The sequence below is a fragment of the Emys orbicularis genome, chromosome 5 (assembly GCF_028017835.1).
Source record: "Emys orbicularis isolate rEmyOrb1 chromosome 5, rEmyOrb1.hap1, whole genome shotgun sequence".
Taxonomy (NCBI): domain Eukaryota; kingdom Metazoa; phylum Chordata; order Testudines; family Emydidae; genus Emys; species Emys orbicularis.
Window position 1 is genome coordinate 18308253 of NC_088687.1, and position 23662 is coordinate 18331914.

The window sequence follows — 23662 nt, forward strand, 5'->3', positions numbered from 1 at the left end:
TTGCAGACAGAAGGCAAGAGTTGATGCTCCGGCTGCTGGAGCTTCAAACTGATATGCTCCAGCGTATTGTTGAGCTGCAGGAAAGGCAGCAGGAGCAGAGACCGCCGCTACAGCCCCTGTGTAACCAACAGCCCTCCTCCCCAAGTTCCATAGCCTCCTCACCCAGACGCCCAAGAACACGGTGGGGGGGCCTCCGGCCACCCAGTCACTCCACCCCAGATGATTGCCCTAGCATCAGAAGGCTGGCCTTCAATAAGAGTTAAAGTTTTAAACTGCAGTGTGTCCTTTTCCTTCCCTCCTCCCCCACCCATCCCGGGCTACCTTTGCAATTATCCCCCTAGTTGTGTGATGAATTAATAAAGAATGCATGAATGTGAAGTAACAATGACTTTATTGCCTCTGCAAGCGGTGCTCGAAGGGGGGAGGAGAGGGTGGGGTGGTTGGCTTACAGGGAAGTAGAGTGAACCGGGTGGGGGGGGGTGGAGGGTTCATCAAGGAGAAACAAACAGAAGTTTCACACCGTAGCCTGGCCAGTCACAAAACTCGTTTTCAAAGCTTCTCTGATGCGCACCGCGCCCTGCTGTGCTCCTCTAACCGCCCTTGTGTCTGGCTGCGCGTAATCAGCGGCCAGGCGATTTGCCTCAACCTCCCACCCCACCATAAATGTCTCCCCCTTACTCTCACAGATATTGTGGAGCGCACAGCAAGCAGCAATAACAATGGGGATATTCTTTTCGCTAAGGTCTGAGCGAGTCAGTAAGCTGCGCCAGCGCGCTTTTAAACGTCCAAATGCTCATTCCACCACCATTCGGCACTTGCTCAGCCTGCAGTTGAACAGGTCCTGACTCCTGTCCAGGCTGCCTGTGTACGGCTTCATGAGCCATGGCATTAAGGGGTAGGCTGGGTCCCCAAGGATCATGATAGGCATTTCAACATCCCCAACGGTTATTTTCTGGTCCGGGAAGAAAGTCCCTTCCTCCAGCTTTCGAAACAGAGCAGAGTGCCTGAAGACGCGAGCATCATGTACCTTTCCCGGCCATCCCACGTTGATGTTGGTGAAACGTCCCTTGTGATCCACCAGGGCTTGCCGCAGCATTGAAAAGTACCCCTTGCGGTTTATGTACTCGGTGGCTTGGTGCTCCGATGCCAAGATAGGGATATGGGTTCCGTCTATGGCCCCACCACAGTTTGGGAATCCCATTGCAGCAAAGCCATCCACTATGGCCTGCATGTTTCCTAGAGTCACTACCCTTGATATCACCAGGTCTTTCATTGCCCTGGCAACTTGGATCACAGCAGCCCCCACAGTAGATTTGCCCACTCCAAATTGATTCCCGACTGACCGGTAGCTGTCTGGTGTTGCAAGCTTCCACAGGGCTATTGCCACTCGCTTCTCAACTGTGAGGGCTGCTCTCATCCTGGTATTCTGGCGCTTCAGGGCAGGGGAAAGCAAGTCACAAAGTTCCATGAAAGTGCCCTTACGCATGCGAAAGTTTCGCAGCCACTGGGAATCGTCCCACACCTGCAGCACGATGCGGTCCCACCAGTCTGTGCTTGTTTCCCGGGCCCAGAATCGGCGTTCCACGGCATGAACCTGCCCCAGTAACACCATGATTTCCACATTGCTGGGGCCTGTGCCTTGTGAGAGGTCTATGTCCATGTCAATTTCCTCATCACTCTCGTCGCCGCGCTGCAATCGCCTCCTCGGCTGGTCCTGGTTTAGCTTTGGCATGTTCTGGCTCTGCATATACTCCAGGACAATGCGCGTGGTGTTCATAGTGCTCATAATTGCCGCGGTGATCTGAGCGGGCTCCATGATCCCAGTGCTAGCTATGGCGTCTGGTCTGAAAAAAGGCGCGAAACTAGTATCTGACGGACCAGGGGAAGGAGGGAGGGAGGGGTGAGTGACGACATGGAGTACAGGTACAGGGAATTAAAATCAACAAAGGTGGCTGTGCATCAGGGAGAAACACAAACAACTGTCACACAGAATGGCCCCCCCCAAAGATTGAACTCAAAAGCCTGGGTTTAGCAGGCCGTTGATTTGACGGAGGGAGGGGGAAGCAAATGAATACAGAACAAATCTATTTTTTACATCTTAAGACGACGGTGCAGCATGACTGATAGCCCTCGGCATCTTCTGGGTGCTTGGCAGCAAATACTGGGCGCTTGGCAGTTAGTGTACTAAGACTGATAGCCACTGCAGTATGACGACGATGGATACCAGTCATAATATACTATCTACTGCCAAAAGGCAAGGGGCTGCTGCTGTGTAGCAATGCACCCCCACGTCTGCCAGCACCCAGATCGCCCTCGGCCTCTTCTGGGTGCTTAGCAGAAAATACTGGGCGCTTGGCAGAAAATAGCATACTACGACTGATAGCCATCATTGTCAAGACAGTTCGATAGGACTGAGCATGTCTGCCCAGGTGCCCATGATTGACAGCCACTGCAGTACGATGACGACGGTTACCAGTCGTAATAAACCATCTACTGCCAAAAGGCAAAAGGCAAGGGCTGGTGCAATGCAGCCCTACGGCTGCCAGCCCCACGGCTGCCAGCACCCAGATCGCCGATGAAGGCTACCAGTCATGCTGCACCGTCTACCGCCAAAAGGCAGTTAGCTGCTGCTGCTGTGTAGCAATGCAGTCCCACGTCTGCCGGCACCCAGATGACATATGGTGACGGTGAGCTGAGCTGAGCGGGCTCCATGCTTGCCGTGGTATGTTGTCTGCACAGGTAACCCAGGTAAAAAGGCGCGAATCTATTGTCTGCCGTTGCTCTGACGGAGGGGGAGGGGCCTGACGACATGTACCCAGAACCCCCCGCGACACTGTTTTGCATCATTCGGGCATTGGGATCTCAACCCAGAATTCCAATGGGCGGCGGAGACTGCGGGAACTGTGGAATAGCTACCCATAGCGCAATGCTCCAGAAGTCGACGCTAGCCTCGGTACTGTGGACGCGGTTCGCCGAATAGAGCACTTAGAGCATTTTATGTGGGGACACACACAATCGGCTGTATACAACCGATTTCTATAAAACCGGCTTCTATTAATTCGACCTAATTTCGTAGTGTAGACATACCCTTTGTTGGGCCTAACTCAAGGCAGCAAGAAAGCAGGTGATGATCTTGTAGTTAAGACCCTGGACTAGGACTCAGGAGATTTGGGTTTTGTTCCTGGCTCTGATACTAATGTCCTGTGCGAACTTGAACAAGTCACTTCCCATAGCTGTGCCTCAGTTTCCCCACCTGTCAAATAGGGATCATGTGAGGATGAATTCATTAATATTTTGAGGTGGTAGATATTATGGTAATGGGTGGAGCCATGTTCAGACCTAGATGAGACTTCACAAAGGATTGGAGTAACCATTGGCCACAGAGCAGGACTGTAATATTTTTGATCATTCATTCATAAAACCACCATTTAATGAAAGATCTTCAAATAAGAACCAGGCCACAGGCTAATTCATAGCTGTTTATTGTAAATCACTCATGAGTTTACATGTCATTAATGGCAAATTAACACTGTTAAACGCCTGCTGGATGAAGTACAGAATAAGGACAATTCTTTTATATTGGCATCATTTAAAAAACAAAACTAAAGAAAACCCGAACAAACCCAAAAGAACTGAGTTTGGTTTTAAAATTGTACATCTTTCCTGAAAATAACTAGGCCTGATTCTCATTTATATTAAGGCCATCTTTCCCCTCCTCCCTTTGCAGTGTAAATGGGACTGAAAGTGGGCATATGCACACTGCCAGAACAGGGCAAAGGGAATCTCAGGCCTGGGCTACACTAGAAAATTAGACTGGTTTAACTATGTGAAAAATCCACACACCCCCAAGAGCATAGTTAAGCTGACCAAAGCTCTCGTGTAGACAACACTAGGTTGATAGAAGAATTCTTCCACTGAGCTAGCTACTGCCTCTCGGGGAGGTGGAGTACAGTACCTAACCCCTCCCATCAGCATAGGCAGTGTCTACACTGAAGCGGTGCAGCTGTAGCATTTTAAGTGTAGACAAACCCTTAGTGTAAATGAGAATCAGGCCCTCTGTCTTCAAAAGTGCTCCAGTGCAGACAACGTAAAGCCTTTCTCCTGCACTGGCTACCATCTAACACAAAGGGCTGTAGGTCCCAAGACATGCTGCTTTTAAAAGGCAACTGTTAAATCCAGAAGCTACATAACTTTTTTAATATATATATATTGCTCTGAAACCAATAGAGGCTACATGCAGTTGTAACATTAGGAAAAACTGTGATCTAGATAAAGGCCAGGTTTTAAAGACCTGATAGTGAAAGCTGGGGAAAAAATGAAGACACCTATTGTGCAGTAGTAGCTAAAATATGCATGCAGCAGTGGCTGTGACCTGTTAGAATATAAATTAGGTCTCCAAACATTTAAATCGAAGCTTTTTTTGGTTTAAGACATAGTTGAGCAGTATATCTTTACAAGTTACAACGTTTATGTGACAATGAATGAATCAGCTAAGCATGGCATCAGTTTATATTTTGGCTTGTATAATGTGTAGCTTTTAACACAAAAGCCTGCTTAGCAATAAATTAATTTTATATAAACAAAGACAGTGGAGCAAGGGTCTTGCAAACAGAAATAAGAAAACAGATTTTCAGACAAACATCTTTTTAAAAACGGATTTTTCCCCAGTATAGGGGATTTTTTAAACATTCTTTTCTGTTTGTTTTTGTAACAGCATATCAGGCCCTATCCCCAACCCCCAAAAAATTATGTCTCAAAGCATGTTTGGTTGTCTAGTAAAAACAAAAACAAACATTCACCTGAACCGCACTTTGAAAGGATAGTTAATTCCTCCATCTTGCTAGGGTTAACATGAACAAGCATATTACAGTGTACACTGGACTTAAACTAGAATGACTAAAATCAAAGATCTAGGATGTTTAACACTAATATTAAATAATATCCAATATTTTTTACACTTAATAGTCTGGGATTTGGACATAAGACAGCTAATAGGAAAAAAATTGGGACTAAATTCACCCCTGACATAAAGCCACTAAAGTCAGAGTTATCCCAGGGATTAATTTAGCCCATTTTATCTGAAACAAACAAACAAACAAACTACTTTTCTCAAAGAAAAAATACACGCACACACACACACACACACACACACACACACACACACACACACACACACACACACACACACGACAGCATAGATTTACACAGAAATGTTACATTTTCAAGCACTGCCATCACCAGTCCTCTCTTTGCGGGCTAAGATCATCTCTTTGGGAGCCTGTTTTCGGTCAGTAACCAGCCCCAACCAAAACATGAAGTCAATGAACCATGTGGTTGGGTTGAATTTCAAGCCAAGCTCGCTGGCTGAATAATCAAATGGAAAGGTGTGATGGTAATTGTGGAAGCCTTCACCTGGAAAAACAAACAGAGATTTTTAAGTGCAGTGGCCAACATATGTCTTATGATTAGATAGATAGAAGATATTCTACCCTGGTGTAACCCTGTACCTGTAACATGTTCTACCCTGGTGTAACCCCACCAGGTGCATCATTGATTTAAAATGCAGAGAGAGAAAAAGTTGCAGGATCATGGCCTCATCTATCTAACTATGGCTTCCCTATATGCAAAAGTTGCATCAGTTTCACAAATACTGGCTTTTACATTGATTTAGTTAAACTGGGCAAACTGCAGTGTGGATACTCGTCTCAATTTACAACTGGTTTACACTGATGTAGTTTAGTTCAGTTTACATGAAGCTACAGCTATATCTATGCGAGATTTCTGTAGCAAACTTGGTCCTCACATCAATAAAGTACATTGTGGTTTTGCTTCCCCCATTGAGAGGGGGCAGCAAAGACATTTGACAAACAATCCCCTATTGCTAAACCACATGACGGAAAACAAGAAGGGAATGGGGTGCCTACTTCACACAAGGTCTGAGGAGAGAGGAAGGGGCAATTAACCCTAAGACAGGCTGCACAGGGAGGCGGGGGGAGAAGAGTCAGGGCTGAAACTTTTAGTTGATGATGAAGCCCATCTGAGCAAGAGGCAGGCTAAACTGCTCTAAATCCAGGAATTAGAAAATAAGAAGGGGGCTGCAGTAACTTTCTGGGCTTAGAGAGGGAAAGGAACAAATGGGAGGGGAGATTAGAAGCCCTGGGATCTTAGCCCTGAGGGAAGGGAGTACCTAGATGAGGGTGGAGAAGGAGCCGGATAGAGGTGAAGTAGGATGCAGCTCAGGGAAACAGCAGCAAGGTCTGGGACAGTGCAAACCTTGCCCGCTGGTTGTAGAGTCCCTGGGTTGGAACCCGGAGTAGGGGGTGGGCCTGGGTTCCCCTACCAGCCACTGGGGAAGTGGCAAAGACTTGGCAGTGGAGCAGAAGACTGCTTAAGACAGTTTGTCCAGTAGGACTTTGAGACCCCGGAAGGGGAGGACTACAGTGACCTGGCCAGAGGACCCAGCCATGAAGAGAGAGCACCCTGAGGGATGGAGGGGCAGTAACCTGACTCCAGAGAGAGAGAGCGAGACCATGGGGTGAGAAACTGAAGGAAGGGGCGTCAGACTGGTCATGAGCTAATCCCCAGTTGTGGCCACAGGGAGGTGCCCCCGCAAACCCCGTGGCAGGAGTGATCCAACGCGATTTTACAAGGATGCCCCCAGATGAGAATGACTGAAGAAGTTCCCTTTCGGCCCTATCACACCGGAGAATTGGCCTATTCCAAGGCTGTCACAAATGAACCAGAAGGACCCACTGTTGAAAACAGCTTGACTGCTAGTGTAGGCAAAACAAATCTCTTTTCAGCTCAACTGAGACTTGAGGCTCAATCATACCTCTGTAACAGGGCGGTGCAAGGTTTTTGTCTCACACACGCTATAAGCTAAACTGGTTTCAATACTGGTTCCAGTCTCCCATTCCTTACACCCTTTGGCAGCATCCAGCCCAGCTATTAGACGGGACATGCTGCCGTCAGCCAGAGCCCCACACATGTATCTGAAACAGAGCATTGGGGGTTGGACTAGATGACCTCCTGAGGTCTCTTCCAACCCTAATCTTCTATGATTCTATGAGCCCAAAAGAGTAAGTTTAGCATTCCGAGGGCAATAGCTCAAGTTCCCCATCAAATATCTCGCTGCTGAATGGATGTTTCAGTTAAGGTAACAGAGAGGAGTGTAGCGCTTCTTCCCTAGCAGGGCTTGAGTCATACGCTGGTAGAACTCTTAAGACAGTTATAAGAGAGAGTGTTAAAAACTGTGCAGCAGCAGGGAACTGAGAGTGGAGGAGTAAGGCTGAGGTGAGAGCAGCAGAGATAAGCTCCCTGACTTCCTTTCTATTACAGAAAAAATTGTACATCCCCTGTGGCAGCTAATAACCCTTCCTATCCATTTCATTGCAGCACTTGTTCAAGAGGAATATGGACAGGCCCTGACATTTGCACTCATGGGTGTCTGACATTCATGCGGTATTTACGTGTGGCAACGGCGCGACTGACTGTCAAAATAGCCACTACGTCTATTCAAATAATAAGAGAAGAGGATAATCGTATGGCGTGAGGCTTCAATTAATGCTGGGTTAGCCCTGGGAAGTGGGAAATATCCATTTTTATTTTAGAGTAGCAGGTCAGAGCTTTAGTTTTGGGACACAGATGTGTGCTGTCCAGTAGGCAAAATTATTGTGATTAAAAGGGAAGGAGGAGGAGGAGATAGATGATCACAAGCTCAGCAGCACTGATAGTGGGAAGAGCAGAAGCCAGGTTCAATTATGTATGATGAATACAGAAGCTAAGATGGTCCGAAGTAGGTACCTCATAGGAACCTAAATCCATACTTGGAATCTAAAGGTGGAATTTTTAATGACTTCCCAACCTGTGGCAACCTCTACATCATCACCTATTACTGTTCTCATTGGGAGGAACTGTCCAAGGAAACGGAAAAAAGAAACCTGATTTCAGACACTTAACGCCTATACACTGTACAGGACCCCTACCTAGGCGGGGACCAGAAGCAGGCAACACAAACTAAAGTTGAGGATGATCAACGCAAGATTTGCCGCTAACAAACAACAATATACAACCTCATTAGTGACAAAGCACACAATATAGCCTGCATCCCCAAGGCCTGGCTGGATGATATTGCAGCAAGCCCCGTGCTAGCGCACCTTGTTCCCCCAGGATACTCGGTACATCACAGACCTAGACAGGACAAGAAGGCAGATGGCCCTGCCTTCATCTTCTCAGCAAACATCCAATGCAAGAGATGTGCCTCACGTAAGACAATTTCATTTGAATTGATGCGTCTGGCAGTCGAAACCAGACCCAAAACTAACATAGGTTTTATGCTCATTTACAAACCACCACAGATTAAATGATCCATAAAGGAGCTCACCGACCCCTTGTCAGTGATGGGGGTGAAATGCCGCTGACTTGTCATCCTGGGAGATTTCAACACACATATTCAACAAGGCCACTGATGCCAAAGCCCCCAAACTCATCTTCTCACTTGCCACCCTAGGACGTAAACAGGTCACCTCTGATCCAACCCACGTGACTGGTCACACCTTGGACCTGTTTTTTGGCCTACATGTCAAAATGGAGGACATCACAACCCAGCCACTATCTTAGACAGATGATCACCTCACAAAGGCAGTGGTCAGAGACCTTCCAGCACCCAGGCAACAAGAAGGTCCAGTGATCCTGATTCAACCACGAAGACTCATGGACTCCAACCAGTTCCAAAGCCTGCCAAAGGACAATAGCACTCCATCCACAGGACGAGGGGTTGAGAATCTAGTTACCATTCTACAGTCAGCCACTGACACACTGGCTCCCACACGGCCCCTTCCTCCACACTGCTCACACATCTCCGTGGCTACTGGCGCCTTACGCTGGGTGAACAGAGAGGGATGGAAATTTGAGTACTGATAGAAGCAAACAAAGGCTGATTCAGAGAGGATGAAACATAACAAATTCCTCAAAGTCTAGGCCGAGGCTATATTACAGGCCAAGAGAACCTTCCTATCAGCCTCCACTGTGGCTGCCAAATCCCTCCCCAAGCAGTTATCCAGGATGGTAGACAGCTTCATTAATCCTGAATGACGACGACCTGCTGTGGAGCTGAGCGCCAAGTGCTGTGAAGATCTATCGTCCTACTTCACTGAAAACATCACGCACCGTTAGGAAGCCTTCTCAAACGGCTGGGATCCACTCCACCTCCACCCGCCAACCAAACAGCCCACCTGCATTCCCAGCGTTCATTCGTCAAGAAGTTCTCGACACCTTAAAGGAGTCTTAACCCAAGAGCTGTGAATCCGACCCATGCCCTTCCTGACTTGTGAAAGAGTCTTGAACAACTGGTGCCACTCCTGACTGAAATGATCAGTGCCTCATTCACAGAAGGAAACTTCCCTTCCTCCTTCAAACACACACTAGCCTAACCAATGCTGACGTAACCCACCCTGGATGCTTCGGGCCTAGCCAACTACCATCCACTGTCAGACCTCTCATTCCAAGCTCATAGACAAGCTAGCAAAAGGTGAACTACAAGCTCATGTAACTGAAGCCAACATCCTAGACCGTCTCATTCTGGATTCAGGCCAGGACAAAACCAAAACTGCCCTACTGGCACTTTTGGATGATCTTCTCCTGCCAGCGGAGAGAGGAGAGAGATCCATTCTCATCCTCCTGGATTTCTTGGCAGGATTCCACAATGTTGACTGAGATTCTGTTGTCTCACCTGAGAGAGATGGCAGGGATCCAGGGTAACGTGCTAAAATGTCTTAAGCTCTTTCTGGAGGGATGCATCCAACAAGTAGTGCAGGGAAACTGCACCTCTACTACCAGACTACTCACATGTGGAATTCCACAAGGATCAGTTCTCTCTCCAATCCTTTTCAACATCTACATGCAACCATATTCACACATATGACCACAGCACTACCACCAAGAGGGCCTAGTGCTTGGATAAGATCACCTCACGGGTGAAGAACAGCTAGCTGAAGCTGACCCCGAGCAAGACAGAGGTGGTGCTAATGGGCAGAGGAAAGTATCTTGAAGAGCTTTCAGCTATGGTGCAGTCTTCATTGGTTGAAGATACACACCCACTCCCTCCAAGACTAATAATTGTTTCATAACTGAGTGCCATGGGAGTGCCTGGCCAGTTGGTGAAATGGATTTAGTTTAGTGTCCCTTGTGAGAGGAGAGAGAGAGAGGGCTCAGGTGTAACAAACACACAAGGAATCTTTACGTAGACAATCAGGGCCTGCTGTCTGGCTCAGAGACTGTGCTGCACAGGATTACTGCAGACAGACTGCCTAACTCCTCGCCAGGATTAAGCACTCAAGGACTGGATTGCTGACTATCCTTTGCGCATGGTTCTAGTGGCTGCTCTGTTTGCAGTGAAAGGAAATCCCACTGCTAGCTAGAGCTCAGCAAGGCGCAAAGTAACCCAGGTTAAAGCTTCAGAGAGACATTTTGCCTGGTACTCACCAATTGCTCCTAAAGTGACAAATGCATTCTGCCGGGGGCTGATGTACTTGTCGTAGGGTCGATTGCCGTACATGTGAGCCGCGCTGTTGACCAGCCAGGTGACGTTGAGAGAGACGGTGTAACGAAGGATGGAAGCAAGGAAGTAGGAATTCCACAGACTCTCCCCCCAGATGTACCAGGGCACCAGGGTGGGGATCACAAAGCACATTAGCACTACCGAACTCTTATAGTACCTACAGGGAGAGAAAGGGACAGGAATAACAACATTACTGTGACAGGAGGGGGAGCTGCATGGTTACTGAACTGGACTAGGATTCATGATACTTGAGTTCAATTTCTGTCTCTGCTACAGACTCCCTGTGTGGCTCCCTGTGTAGCAGGTCATTTCATCTCTGTGTCTGGATTCCTCATCTGTAAAATGGGAATAATTGTACTTCATTTGGCCTAGCAGTCTATTTAGATAGTAAGCTTTTGGGGCAGGGGCTGTCTCTTGCTATGTATGTGTACAGTGGCTAGCATGATGGGACCCTGAGCTCACTCAAGGTCTCTCGGTGTTACTGTAATATAAATAATAATAATAATATTATATGAAAAATATATTTTAAATGAAAATCTGGCATGCAGTTCCTGTAACCCCTCCTTTTCTCTAAGCCTTGTACAGAGCTATTTGACAGATTTATTTTCTTTAATAGAGAAGAACATCTGTATATTTCACTGGCTATTGGGCAGTTTACTCACTTGGTGCTGAACCATGACGTTTTAACTCATTTCTGATAGCCATATGTGCTAGTGTTGCCTAGTGGACAGAGCACGGGAGTAGCATTAAGGAGGTCTTGGGTTAGTCCCAGCTTTGCCACTGGCTTTCTGCATGACCTTGGGCAAGTCACTTCACCACTCCATGCCTCAGTTTCCCCATGTGTAAAGTGGAGGTAAGATGATCTATGGATGAGAAGCCTTATGTAAAAGAAAGGTATTATCATTATTATGCCAAAGAAAGTTCACTGGAACAGAACTGCAGCAGATGAGGAGCCCTGCAGATTATCAACTCACTCCAGCAGGGGAAAAACAGTCTAAAATCTGGCTGGTTTTCCAAACTGAAACAAATAGCATCAGAGCAGATATTAGCTGCATTCAGCCATTTGGACCTTAATTTGTTTTTGCACAAAAAAACGGTGCTGACTTAAAGTAAAGTAAATGCAATCTGCCCTCAATTTTACCTTCAAGTGCAGATTTCTGCTTTATTAACACAGAGGACATTTTCAAACCATTATTCAGAATACTCAGAAACAGTTGCCAGCAACAATCATGCATTAGGAAGGTAACAAACAATTTTGCATTCTTAAAAGCTTGTTTCCTCCCTCCCTTTCTCCCTGCCTTTGTGGTTATGTTTCCAACAGCCCACTCCAAAAAAAAGTGTGAAGATTAATTACTTATGAGCGGTAAGGTCAATACACCGCTTGTTAAATGTCAGGAGCTTTTCTGTTCCTCCACAAGAATGTTAGTAGTGGAGCGTTCGGTAGTTTTGTTTCAGTTCTCTCCTTGCCTATTTGTCAGCTGCTGTCAAATGGCTACATGGAAGATGTGTCAGCTTTTAATGGTAAATTGCGCAGGCTGACTAAAAGAGGAATAATTAAAATTCTTTGCTGAAGGGAAAAAAATTACCATAAAATTGCAGCTGTTTTCTGTCAGAGTGAAAATTGCATTCAACATTAATCTGTCTACGGGGAAAAGACAGGTAATGTCGGCTAAGCCGGGGGAAGGCTGAACGCAGCAGGGGAAGCTCCAGATATGCATAACTCGCTTGTTTTGTGTTTCAAGGGGAAAAGGACTGTGATTCAAGGTTCTGTGACAGTCAGAGTATTTAAAGCCATAAATTACAATTGATCAAAATACTGGAGATCAAACTGTACAGCGCAACCCCCCCGTCGGAACACCCTGGAACTTTGCGAAAGTTCCGCTTTGGCTGCAGACTTTGCAACTGGGGCCCGTCTCTATGAAATGCACCAAAGACCATTTGCCCTATGTCCCAGAATGGCAATTAAGGTATATCAGCTGTGCTGGACTGCCCAACTACATTTGTGTCAAATGCACTATTATCCTACAGCTAGTGAAGATTCTTCTTGAGCGCCATCTGTAGGAAACACTGGTTTTGGAGCAGGGATATTGGCGTTCTCTCCCCACTCCTGCATAAAGCACCAAACAACTGCAGCAGCAGAGTGAAAACAGCCGTGAATAAAAGTCTTAAGAGGCTACAGGTCTGTTACAATACATATGAAAGTTCTGTCTAGGCACATTGAGCCCTGATTAATTTCCCTAGCAAATCACAACTTGCACTGGCAGTGGTCCCATGCCCTTAGGTCTGCTAATCACTTGAGATTAGCAATAGGATAGACCGAGAACTTTGATGCTAAGCAAATAGCACAGATTCAATGAGAGGAGAATTATTATGCAGGTTCATGTTTGTCGATATTTTGGTATTGAAGCACGTTGAGCATGTTGGCCATTGGCACGGTTTTTATTTTCACTTCCACTACTCAGATCACAAAGGCACAAACTCCTCCATAAAGGAAGAAGAAAATTAGAAGATCTGCTCTAGCTCAAGCAGAAGTGAAGGGCAAGAATTATTGGGAGAGGTTCTATGGCCTACATTAGAAGTCAGACCAGACCATAATGGTTCCTTCTGGCTTCAAAATCTGACTGAAAATTCTGTCATTTAAGTGGGTAACACAGGTGTAACTGCAAGAAGATTTTAGCCTTTTATTTTTGTTTTTTAAAATCTTCTGGCAGCGAGGCTGATTTGATTGGGCACCAAGTCCCTATCACAGAACAAACCGCACTGGGCCTGAATTTGTCTACCTGGCTATAAAAGTAGGGCCTTAGCCAGCACCCACTGAAGTCAGTGGGAGGCCTTCCATTGACTTCAATAGGCAATGTATCATCATCAAAATCTTTTACTTGATTTGTGGTAGCACCTAGGGTCCCCAGCACAGACCACGGCTCCACTGTGCAAGGCCTTGTACAAACACAGACCAAAAAGACAATCCATGCCCCGAGAAACTTACAATCCAAGTCATGTCTGCGGTCCCCCCACTTCTTTATTTTTAAAGTATTTGTATTCTCACATAATGCAAAAATAGAGGAGGGATTTTCCTCAAACTTTCCAGTGAAAAATCACCCCTTTGCTGAGACTGCATAGAAGATTTCAGTCCCCCCCGGGACATTTTGGAGACAGTTATAGGCAAATGTAAAGAAGAGATTATAAAACAGAGGCAGATACAGACCAGGTGTATGAAGGTGCAACTCCAATGAAGGCCAGGGGTTCGCACCCGTTTACTTTCAATCAAGCCCCCAAATCTATAAGCAGCTGTAACTCTGACTGATCTATTTCTTCCTCAGAATTTCATGAGGGAAAGTAGTTTTCAAAGCCCTGCAATGTGCCAACTTGCTCCAACAGTTCAGCCAAGTTTGTATGATCAAATGTGGGGGCTGGGGAAGGGGAACAAGACACACACATACACAAAGGCATGGAGGAAATAAAGCTGAATAGTGCAAGAGGCAAAAAGAAAGGGAGAGCAGGATGATAAGTGAAGCAGAATGCTAAACTAAGCCAGGAGGGAGGCTAAAAGGGCGGGGGGGGGGGGGTGAGAGAAAGGAATAGGGTTCCCAACTTTCTGATTGCCGAAAACCAAGCATCCTTGCCCTGCCCCTTCCCCCAAGGCCCTGCCCCTGCCCTGCCCCTTCTCCGAGGCCCCACCCCTGCCCAGCCCCTTCTCCCTCCGTCGCTTGCTCCCCCCCACTCTTGCTCAGGCGCTCATTTTCACCAGGCTGGGGCAGGCGGTTGGGGTGCAGAAGTGGGTGAGGGCTCCAGCTGGGAGTGCGGGCTCTGGGATGTGGCCGGGGATGAGGGGTTTGGGGTGCAGGACGGGGCTCCGGGGTTCAGAGTGTGGGAGGAGGTGCGGGCTATGGGAGGGAGTTTGTGTGTGGGAAGGGGTTCTGAGCTGGGTCAGGGGGTTGGGGCGCGGGAGGGGGTGAGGGATGCAGGCTCCGGGCAGCGCTTATTGCAGGCGGCTCCCGGAAGCAGCCACTATGTCCAGCTCCTAGGCGGAGGTGTGGCCATGGGGTCTCCATGTGCTACCCCCGTACTCAGGTGCTGCCCTCGCAGCTCCCATTGGCCATGGTTCCTGGCCAATGGGAGCTGCAGAGCCGGCACCTGGGGCAGGGGCAGCGTGCAGAGCTCCCGTGGCTGCCCCCCAGTTGGAGGGACACGTTGCCGTTTCCAGGAGCCATGCGGAACCGGGTAGGGATGGGAACCTGCCTGTCCTGCTGCGCGACCGACCGGACATTTAACGGCCTGGTCGGCGGTGCTGACTGGAGCCACCAGGATCCCTTTTCAACCGGGGGTGTTCCAGTCAAAAACCAGACACCTGGCAACCCTAGAAAGAAGGGTGAATGGCAGAAAGAGTATAATGTGACAAAGGAGCCGGCAAGCCATGTGGAATGATTCAACAGAGAGAGGAGCAGCAAAGAGGCACAAGAGGTGGGGAGACGAAGAGAGACAGATAGAAGATAATGCGCAATAAGTTGGAGAACAGGCCAAGAATAGCTGAATAGTCTGAAGACAAAACAAAATCAGGGGCTGGCAAGAGAATGTAAAGGTGCCACAGGCAAGCCTGCATAGCAGTGTAATGCGCTGTGTCGCACAAGGGCTCGGCACTGGAGAATGAGAGGCAATTTATCCTCAGACTGACAGGCAAAGGGAGCCCTGGCTCAGCGTCCCTCGGTGCTTAAAATTGTGGGGGGAGGGTTGCAAGGGGTCACACACAGACCTGGCAAAAACCAGAATTTTAAAAAACAAGATGGGTCATTGAGGGGAACTCTTTACAGTCTTACCAAAGTTGCTGCCCCCAGATTATGACAGACACACACACACACACACACACAGACTTTTTTCAGGCCACTTTAAGCACTAGTATCCCTCTGAACTGGGCCTCATCAGACAGGGCACCTCTTATTTTTAACCCAAATTTACCCCCCGTCCATGCTGATCTCACAATATCTTGCTTTCATTACTGTAAAACAGTAGCACCAGAAATGCAGCTGTCACTGAGGCAACATTATTGTTAGACCTGGTCCAAAATTAAAATAAAGAAAAACATTTCAAAGTTGTTTTTATTTTGCCAGGATCAAAATGGATCCATTTTTATTTTTGTGGGGTTTTTTGTTTGTTTATCAAGATGGTTATCAAAATGTTGATAGAAGCTTTTTATTGATCAACAATTTAGGTTTCAGCAAATGGAATGTGCCACTACACATTTCAACAAAAAATGCAATTCAAATTTCAGTTTAAAACAACCCACAAACGTTTTAGCAAAAAGTTAAATGGTGTCAGTAATGGTGACATTTTTTTTGCAAAAAAATGTGGTTTAAAAAGTCAGCCATTTTACAAGGAAAAAAAGTTCTTACTTGAAATCTTTCAGCCAGCTCTAATGATTACTTGTGCAAGATAAGTGACCCTCCCTTTTCTGCAAACGCCGAGCATGTGTGTGTGTGTGTGTGTGTGTGTGGGTGTGGGTGTACGTCCTTCATTCTGAGCTTTTGTCCCATGTTGTGCAGTTAAGGGCCAGAGATTGTTGTACCTTTACTCACAGAGAATTGTACCTTACACCAGGCGTTCTCAATCTTTTTCTTTCTGAGGCCCCCCAACAGGCTATAAAATCTCCACTGCCCACCTGTGCCACAACTGTTTTTTTGCATATAAAAGCCAGGGCCAGCGTTAAAGGGTAGCAAGCAGGGGAATTGCTCGGGACACCACGCCACTGGGGGCACCGTGAAGCTAAGTTGCTCAGGCTTCGGCTTCAGCCCCGGGTGGTGGGGCCCGGGACCCTGGGCTGCAGTCCTGTGCAGCGGGGCTTTGGCTTCCTGCACTGGGCCCAAGTGAGTCTAACACCAGCCATGCTTGGTGGACACCCTGAAACCTGCTTCAGCTCCCCAGGGGGCCCTGGACCTCTGGTTGAGAACCACGGAGTAGTTTGATTGCAGTTAATGGAGTAGATTATTCATGGACTAAGGCACTACTCAGTGGGCCAAGTTCTGCTCTCTGTTACACCAGTGTAAACGTAGAATAGCACCATTGAAATTAACGGTTTTACTCCAGATTTACGTTAATGTAACTGACAATGGAATTGGACCCAGAGTGAGTAAGGATGTCACCTAATCTGGTCCTAAGAAATCCACTAGAGGTGTACAATTCAATATTATTATGACTGTCATAACTATAAAGGGAAGGGTAACAGCTCTCCTGTGTACAGTACTATAAAATCCCTCCTGGCCAGAGACTCCAAAATCCTTTTACCTGTAATGGGTTAAGAAGCTCGGGTAACCTGGCTGACACCTGACCCAAAGGACCAATAAGGGGACAAGATACTTTCAAATCTTGGGGGGGGGGAAGGCTTTTGTTTGTGCTCTTTGTTTTGGTTGTTGTTCGCTCTTGGGACTGAGAGGGACCAGACATCAATCCAGGTTCTCCCCATCTTTCTAAACAAGTCTCTCATATTTCAAACTTGTAAGTAAACAGCCAGGCAAGGCGTCTTAGTTTTCCTTTGTTTTCTCAACTTGTAAATGTACCTTTTACTAGAGTGTTTATCTCTGTTTGCTGTACTTTGAACCTGAGGCTAGAGGGGAATCCCCTGAGCTCTTTAAGTTTGATTACCCTGTAAAGCTATTTTCCATCCTGATTTTACAGAGATGATTTTTACCATTTTCTTTAATTAAAAGCCTTCTTTTTAAGAACCTGATTGATTTTTCCTTGTTTTTAGATCCAAGGGGGTTGGATCTGTATTCACCAGGAGTTGGTGAAAGGAAGGAGGGGGGATGGTTAATTTCTCCTTGTTTTAAGATCCCAGGGGGGTTGGAACTGTATTCACCAGGAGTTGGTGGAAGGAAGGAGGGGGGATGGTTAATTTCTCCTTGTTTTAAGATCCCAGGGGGTTTGGATCTGTATTCACCAGGGAATTGGTGGAAGGAAGGAGGGGGGATGGTTAATTTCTCCTTGTCTTAAGATCCAAGGGGTTTGGATCTGTATTCACCAGGGAATTGGTGAAAGGTTTCTCAAGGCTGCCCAGGGAAGGGAATTAGCTTTGGGAATGGTGGCAGCGGACCAGTTCTAAGCTGGTAGTTAAGCTTAGAAGTCTTCATGCAGGCCCCCACATTTGTACCCTAAAGTTCAAAGTGGGGAATTAGCCTTGACAATGACCAATCAGACTTCTTTGTTTTTCCAGGAAGTAAGTAATAAGCTTCTGTTCTTACAACAATGTGGTGTTGACATAAACAGGTGCATGTTCCTGAGAAAGAGAAAATGTAAACTCTAAATTCACTAGACTAAATAGTCCAAAGCTCAACTGTCAAATCCAGAGCAATATCACTTGCTAAGACAATCTTCCCTGCACAGAACTGTACCTTATGCCACAGTTATATAAGCACTACAGAAATGCCTGTCTGAGACGGGACATGATTCACTCATGCAAAGGTGAGAAGACAATGATGGAAGCTCAAACACACTGCAAAGGAGACTTTGCAAAGTCCTGGGGAATTCTCCACTGCTCTCCAAAAAGCAACTAAAACAACTAGACCAACGCATTGCATCAGTTTCATCCCTGGTCCAGGCCCACTGACCAGCGATTCGTTCAGCCTTTCCTGGGCGTTTTTGCAATGCGAAGACAGGCATGACTGCCCTCTCTTCCCAGTAGTGTCAAAAAATAACACTCTGGTTACCAAACAGAATTGATCCAATCTGCCTTTTAGAACTCAATGCTGGGAATAGTGCCTACATCCTAGGCAGTAACTACTCATCATAGAAAATACTATAATTTCAATATAGGCGGAAACATCCAGATCAGTATCCGCTACCATAGTGATGATAATGGACTGGGGAAGGCTGCAGTCTGGTTTGTACGAACCCAGCGGGCCAAGCTGATGACATCTCATTTTATAAAGGAATTAAGGTACTGGGAGAGACAGCAGGTCAGCTCGACAGGGTCCCGTGGGCCGGGTTGGTGATCATTGGATAATTCCGACAGAGGGATATGTTTTATTCCCCACTGAGGCGGTTAATGATGATCATGTTTATTGCATTCATTAATAGAATCCAATTAAAGCTCCAGATGCAGACTTTTCTTTTTTTTCCCCTGGTGTTTTTGGAAGAGGGGAAGGTAAGAAAGGGGCAGTTTGCTCCGGCAAGGGGGTCTGGGAGTAAGAGCTTGCAGGACTGATCTCCTGGTACTCAACAGGTTACCACTGCGTGGGGTGGGGTCTACTATTTCCAGACAAGTTTAGGGAAGGGCATGTTGGGGAGGAAAGAAAAGGGAAGTATAAAATAATGCATCAGAAATAGACTAAGCGGAAACACCCCCACCCACCCAAACCTCTGCTCAGATCCCCACATGGGAGCAGTTCCAGAGCTTTCACTTACTTTCTTTGAAACCGCACAACAGGGTCATCCAGCAGGTCAGTGAAATCCAGCTTCCTGCCTTTTTCTATGACATCGCGATGCTTGCGGACAAAGAGCCAGCCGATGTGGGAGAAGAAGAAGCCACGACATGCATTGTGGGGGTCAGCATCCGTCTCCGAGTACTTGTGATGCACCCGGTGGTCTCGACACCACTCAAAAATGTCATTCTGTGGAGACACCCAGGGAGGGGTGAGAGATACAGACTTGGCATAATGACTTTGGTAACACCTTATCTCACCCCCTCCACCCTCCAACCACACCCTAATATATTTGAACCGCAGAATGATTCTCTGAATTGGCTAAGAAAAATAAATCACGTCAGATTAAATCAGGGATTGAAACCACTAGGGGAAATGTGTGTTTATATACACAGAGGGTTGGCACTCGTATAGCCAGACCCTGCTGTTTCCTAGAATCATAAAAGATTAGGGTTGAAAGAGACCTCAGGAGATCATCTAGTCCAACCCCCTACTCAAAGCAGGACCAACCCCAACTAAATCATCCCAGCCAGGGCTTTGTCAAGCTGGGCCTTAAAAACCTCCAAGGATGGAGATTCCACCACCTCCCTAGGTAACCCATTCCAGTGCTTCACCACCCTCCTAGTGAAATAGTTTTTCCTAATATCTAACCTAGACCTCCCCCACTGCAACTTGAGACCATTGCTTCTTGTTCTGTCATCTGCCACCACTGAGAACAGCCTAGCTAAATCCTCTTCGGAATCCCCCTTCAGGTAGTTGAAGGCTGCTATCAAATTCCCCCTCATTCTTCTCTTCTGCAGACTAAACAAGCCCAGTTCCCTCAGCCTCTCCTCATAAGTCATGTGCTTGAGCCCCCTAATAATTTTTGTTGCCCTCTGCTGGGCTCTCTCCAATTTGTCCACATCCTTTCTGTAGTGGGGGGCCCAAAACTGGACGCAGTACTCCAGATGTGGCCTCACCAGTGCCGAATAGAGGGGAATAATCACTTCCCTCAATCTGCTGGCAATGCTCCTACTAATACAGCCCAATATGCCATTAGCCTTCTTGGCAACTAGCACACTGCTGACTCATATCCAGCTTCTCGTCCACTGTAATCCCCAGGTCCATTTCTGCATGACTGCCGCTTAGCCAGTTGGTCCCCAGCCTGTAGCAGTGCATGGGATTCTTCCGTCCTAAGTGCAGGACTCTGCACTTGTCCTTGTTGAACCTCATCAGATTTCTTTTGGCCCAATCCTCCAATTTGTCTAGGTCACTCTGGACCCTATGCCTACTCTCCAGCATATCTACCTCTCCCCCCACGCTTAGTGTCATCCACGAACTTGCTGAGGGTACAGTCCATCCCATCATCCAGATCATTAATGAAGATATTGAACAAAACCAGGACCAACCCCTGGGGCACTCCGCTTGATACCGGCTGCCAACTAGACATCGAGCCGTTGATCACTACCTGTTGAGCCCGACGATCTAGCCAGCTTTCTATCTACCTTATAGTCCATTCATCCAATCCATACTTTTGCAACTTGCTGGCAATAATACTGTGGGAGACCATATCAAAAGCGTTGCTAAAGTCAAGATATATCATCATGTCCACCGCTTTCCCCATATCCACAGAACCAGTTATCTCATCATAGAAGGCAATCAAGTTGGTCCGGCATGACTTGCCCTTGGTGAATCCATGTTGACTGTTCCTGATCACCTTCCTCTCCTCCAAGTGCTTCAAAATGGATTCCTTGAGGACCTGATCCATGATTTTTCCAGGGACTGAGGTGAGGCTGACCGGTCTGTAGTTCCCCAGATTTTCCTTCTTCCCTTTTTTAAAGATGGGCACTACATTAGCCTTTTTCCAGTCATCCGGGACCTCCCCTGATCACCACAAGTTTTCAAAGATAACGGCCAATGGCTCTGCAATCACATCCGCCAACTCCCTCATCACCCTCAGATGCATTAGACCCAGACCCAGGGACTTGTGCATGTCCAGCTTTTCTAAATAGTGGTGAAAGAGCAGGTTAAGGACTGAGCTGCTCACCTCCTCCCCATGCTGTGCTGCCCATGCAGCAGTCTGGGCGCTGACCTTGTTTGTGAAGACCAAGGCAAAAAAAGCATTGAGAACTTCAGCTTTTTCAACATCACCTGTCACTAGGTTGCCTCCCCCATTCAGTAAGGGGCCCACACTTTCCCTGACCTTCTTCTTGTTGCTAACATACTTGTAGAAACCCTTCTTGTTACCCTTCACATCCCTTGCTAGCTGCAACTCCAATTGTGCTTTTGCCTTCCTGATTACATCCCTGCATGCTCGAGCAATACTTTTATACTTCTCCCTAGTCGTCTGTCCAAGTTTCCACTTCTTATAAGCTTCCTTTTTGTGTTTAAGCTCACCGAAGATTTCTCTGTTAAGCCAAGCTGGTCGCCTGCCATATTTGCTATTCTTTCTGCACATCGGGATGGTTTGTTCCTGCCTAAATAAAAAAAAAAGCCTTGGTAAAGGCTTTTAAAAATACAGCCAGCTCTCCTGGACTCCTTTCCCCCTCATATTAGCCTCCCAGGGGATCCTGCCCATCAGTTCCCTGAGGGAGTCAGTCTGCTTTTCTGAAGTCCAGGCTCCATATTCTGCTGCTCTCCTTTCTTCCTTTTGTCAGGATCCTGAACTCAACCATCTCATGGTCACTGCTGCCCAGGTTGCCACCCACTTCTACTTCCCCTACCAATTCTTTCCAGTTTGTAAGCAGCAGGTCAAGAGAAGCACAGCCCCTAGTTGGTTCCTCCAGCACTTGCACCAGGACGTTGTCCCCAACACTCTCAAAAAACTTCCTGGATTGTCTGTGCACTGCTGTATTGCTCTCCCAGCAGATGTCAGGGTGATTGAAGTCCCCCATGAGAACCAGGACCTGTGATCTGGAAATTTCTGTTAGTTGTCTGAAGAAAGCCTCGTCTACCTGCTCCACCTGGTCTGGGGGTCTATAGCAGTTGCCCATCACTACTTCACCCTTGTTGTTCTTGCCTCTAAACTTAACCCAAAGACTCTCAACAGGCTTTACTCCAGTTTCATACTGGAGCTCTGAGCAATCATACTGCTCCCTTATATACAGAGCAACTCCTCCACCTTTTCTCCCCCGCCTGTCCTTCCTGAACAGTTTATACCCATCCATGACAGCGCTCCACTCATATGAGCTACCCCACCATGTCTCTGTTATTCCAATCACATCATAGTTCCTTGACTGAGCCAGGACTTCCAATTCTTCCTGCTTGTTTCCCAGGCCTCTTGCGTTCGTGTACAGGCACCTAACATAACTAGCCGATTGCCCTGGTTTCTTAGTATGAATCAGGAGGCCTCCCCTGTTGCACCCTCCTCCTTGTGTTTCCTCCCGGTATCCCACTTCCCCACTTACCTCTGGGCTTAGGTCACCATCCCCCAGCGAACCTAGTTTAAAGCCTTCCTCACTAGGTTAGCAAGTTTCCTTACCCAGAGGAACCAGCTCTGCAGTGGAAAGGAGGTGACCCTGCAGAAAGGATTTTACGACTGCATTCCTGGACCACTGTGGAGCTCAAGGGGTCCATTTCTCTTTCACCCTTGATATAAAATTGGCCCAAACCACAAAATTCAGAGATGGATTCAGCCTCTCCTAAAGTTGCTGGACTCCAGAGAGTTTTCATAGAGCCCATTATAGAGATGGGGCTTGTTGTGAAGTGTAGATCTGGATTCAAGCTTCCCCAATAGTTGGTTTATTCCAATTTGGGGGGTTGATTCAGGCCCATCTCCAATCCTAGTAAAAAGGACACCAAGGAATTTGTTCAGTGTCAGAAAATAACCACCCATAGTGGCTGGTGCATCAAATGTATCCAGATAAAGGCAACAGACACTGGTGGTGCTGAAAGCCAGACAGTGTCCATCTTACTGAGTTGAATGAGACACTCAACAAATCTGCTCTAATCTTGTCCTTCTTAGTGATTTCCAATAAGCCATACTGGAAAGTCACAACTGCTGTAGGCCCACAATAATACATCTCTTTCATCATGGACATTTTTCTTTCCCAGGATGCAGATTCACTGCCCTAGGAAGAAACGAGTGTTTGCAAGACCCAGAGCTGAAAGAAATCCGATTCACCTCCACCGTGGTTACTGCAGACCAGTGGCCTAACTGGAGCTCATATCCATGAGAGAGCTCAGAGGATATTTTTTGAAGTTGGTTTTTCCTGCAGGTCTCTAAGTCAGCAGCATCTGGCCTGGAAACTCTCACTCTAAAAAACCATACTGCTGTTCTACTGCTGGAGGAGATGCAGTTGGGAGGATGGCTTATTGCTGAGTTCTGGTTTAGTTTGCTTCGCAATGGAGACAATGTCACTGTACTGTCCACAAACCAAACGATGGTACCTATTCATTACCATCGCACACATTATCCACTGCCTACAGCTCATCATCATCATCATCATCATCAACTTCTCTAGGGACGAACGCAGCACAGAAAATGGGTCAGATCTTTTGAGGTGCCAACTACCTTCTTCTCCCATTGAACTTACCAGTTCAGCACCCTACAAGAGTTGGCCCAATATGTGACAACGGGCCAAAAAGACCTGGGAGAAGGAATAAACAGCAGTAGCCTATCCCTAGGCCAAAACAAAGCTTCAACAGAATTTTAAACTTCTTAGCTACCCGTAGCTTCAGCACCAACAAAAAACTGTCCACAGATATGCTGGAAAAT

At 47.0% G+C, this 23662-nt stretch overlaps 1 protein-coding gene across 1 annotated transcript in view; it reads right to left on the reverse strand.

Annotated features, from left to right (window-relative positions):
• Positions 1-5221: 5221 nt before the first annotated feature.
• SCD5 (stearoyl-CoA desaturase 5) overlaps positions 5222-23662 on the reverse strand; it is a 66221-nt gene continuing 47780 nt past the window's right edge. The window contains exons 3-5 of the mRNA XM_065405251.1: positions 18950-19155; positions 10483-10715; positions 5222-5412 (exon numbers count right to left, since the gene is read on the reverse strand). Coding sequence (XP_065261323.1) covers positions 5222-5412; positions 10483-10715; positions 18950-19155 — 630 coding nt within the window. The remainder of the gene's footprint in view (positions 5413-10482; positions 10716-18949; positions 19156-23662) is intronic.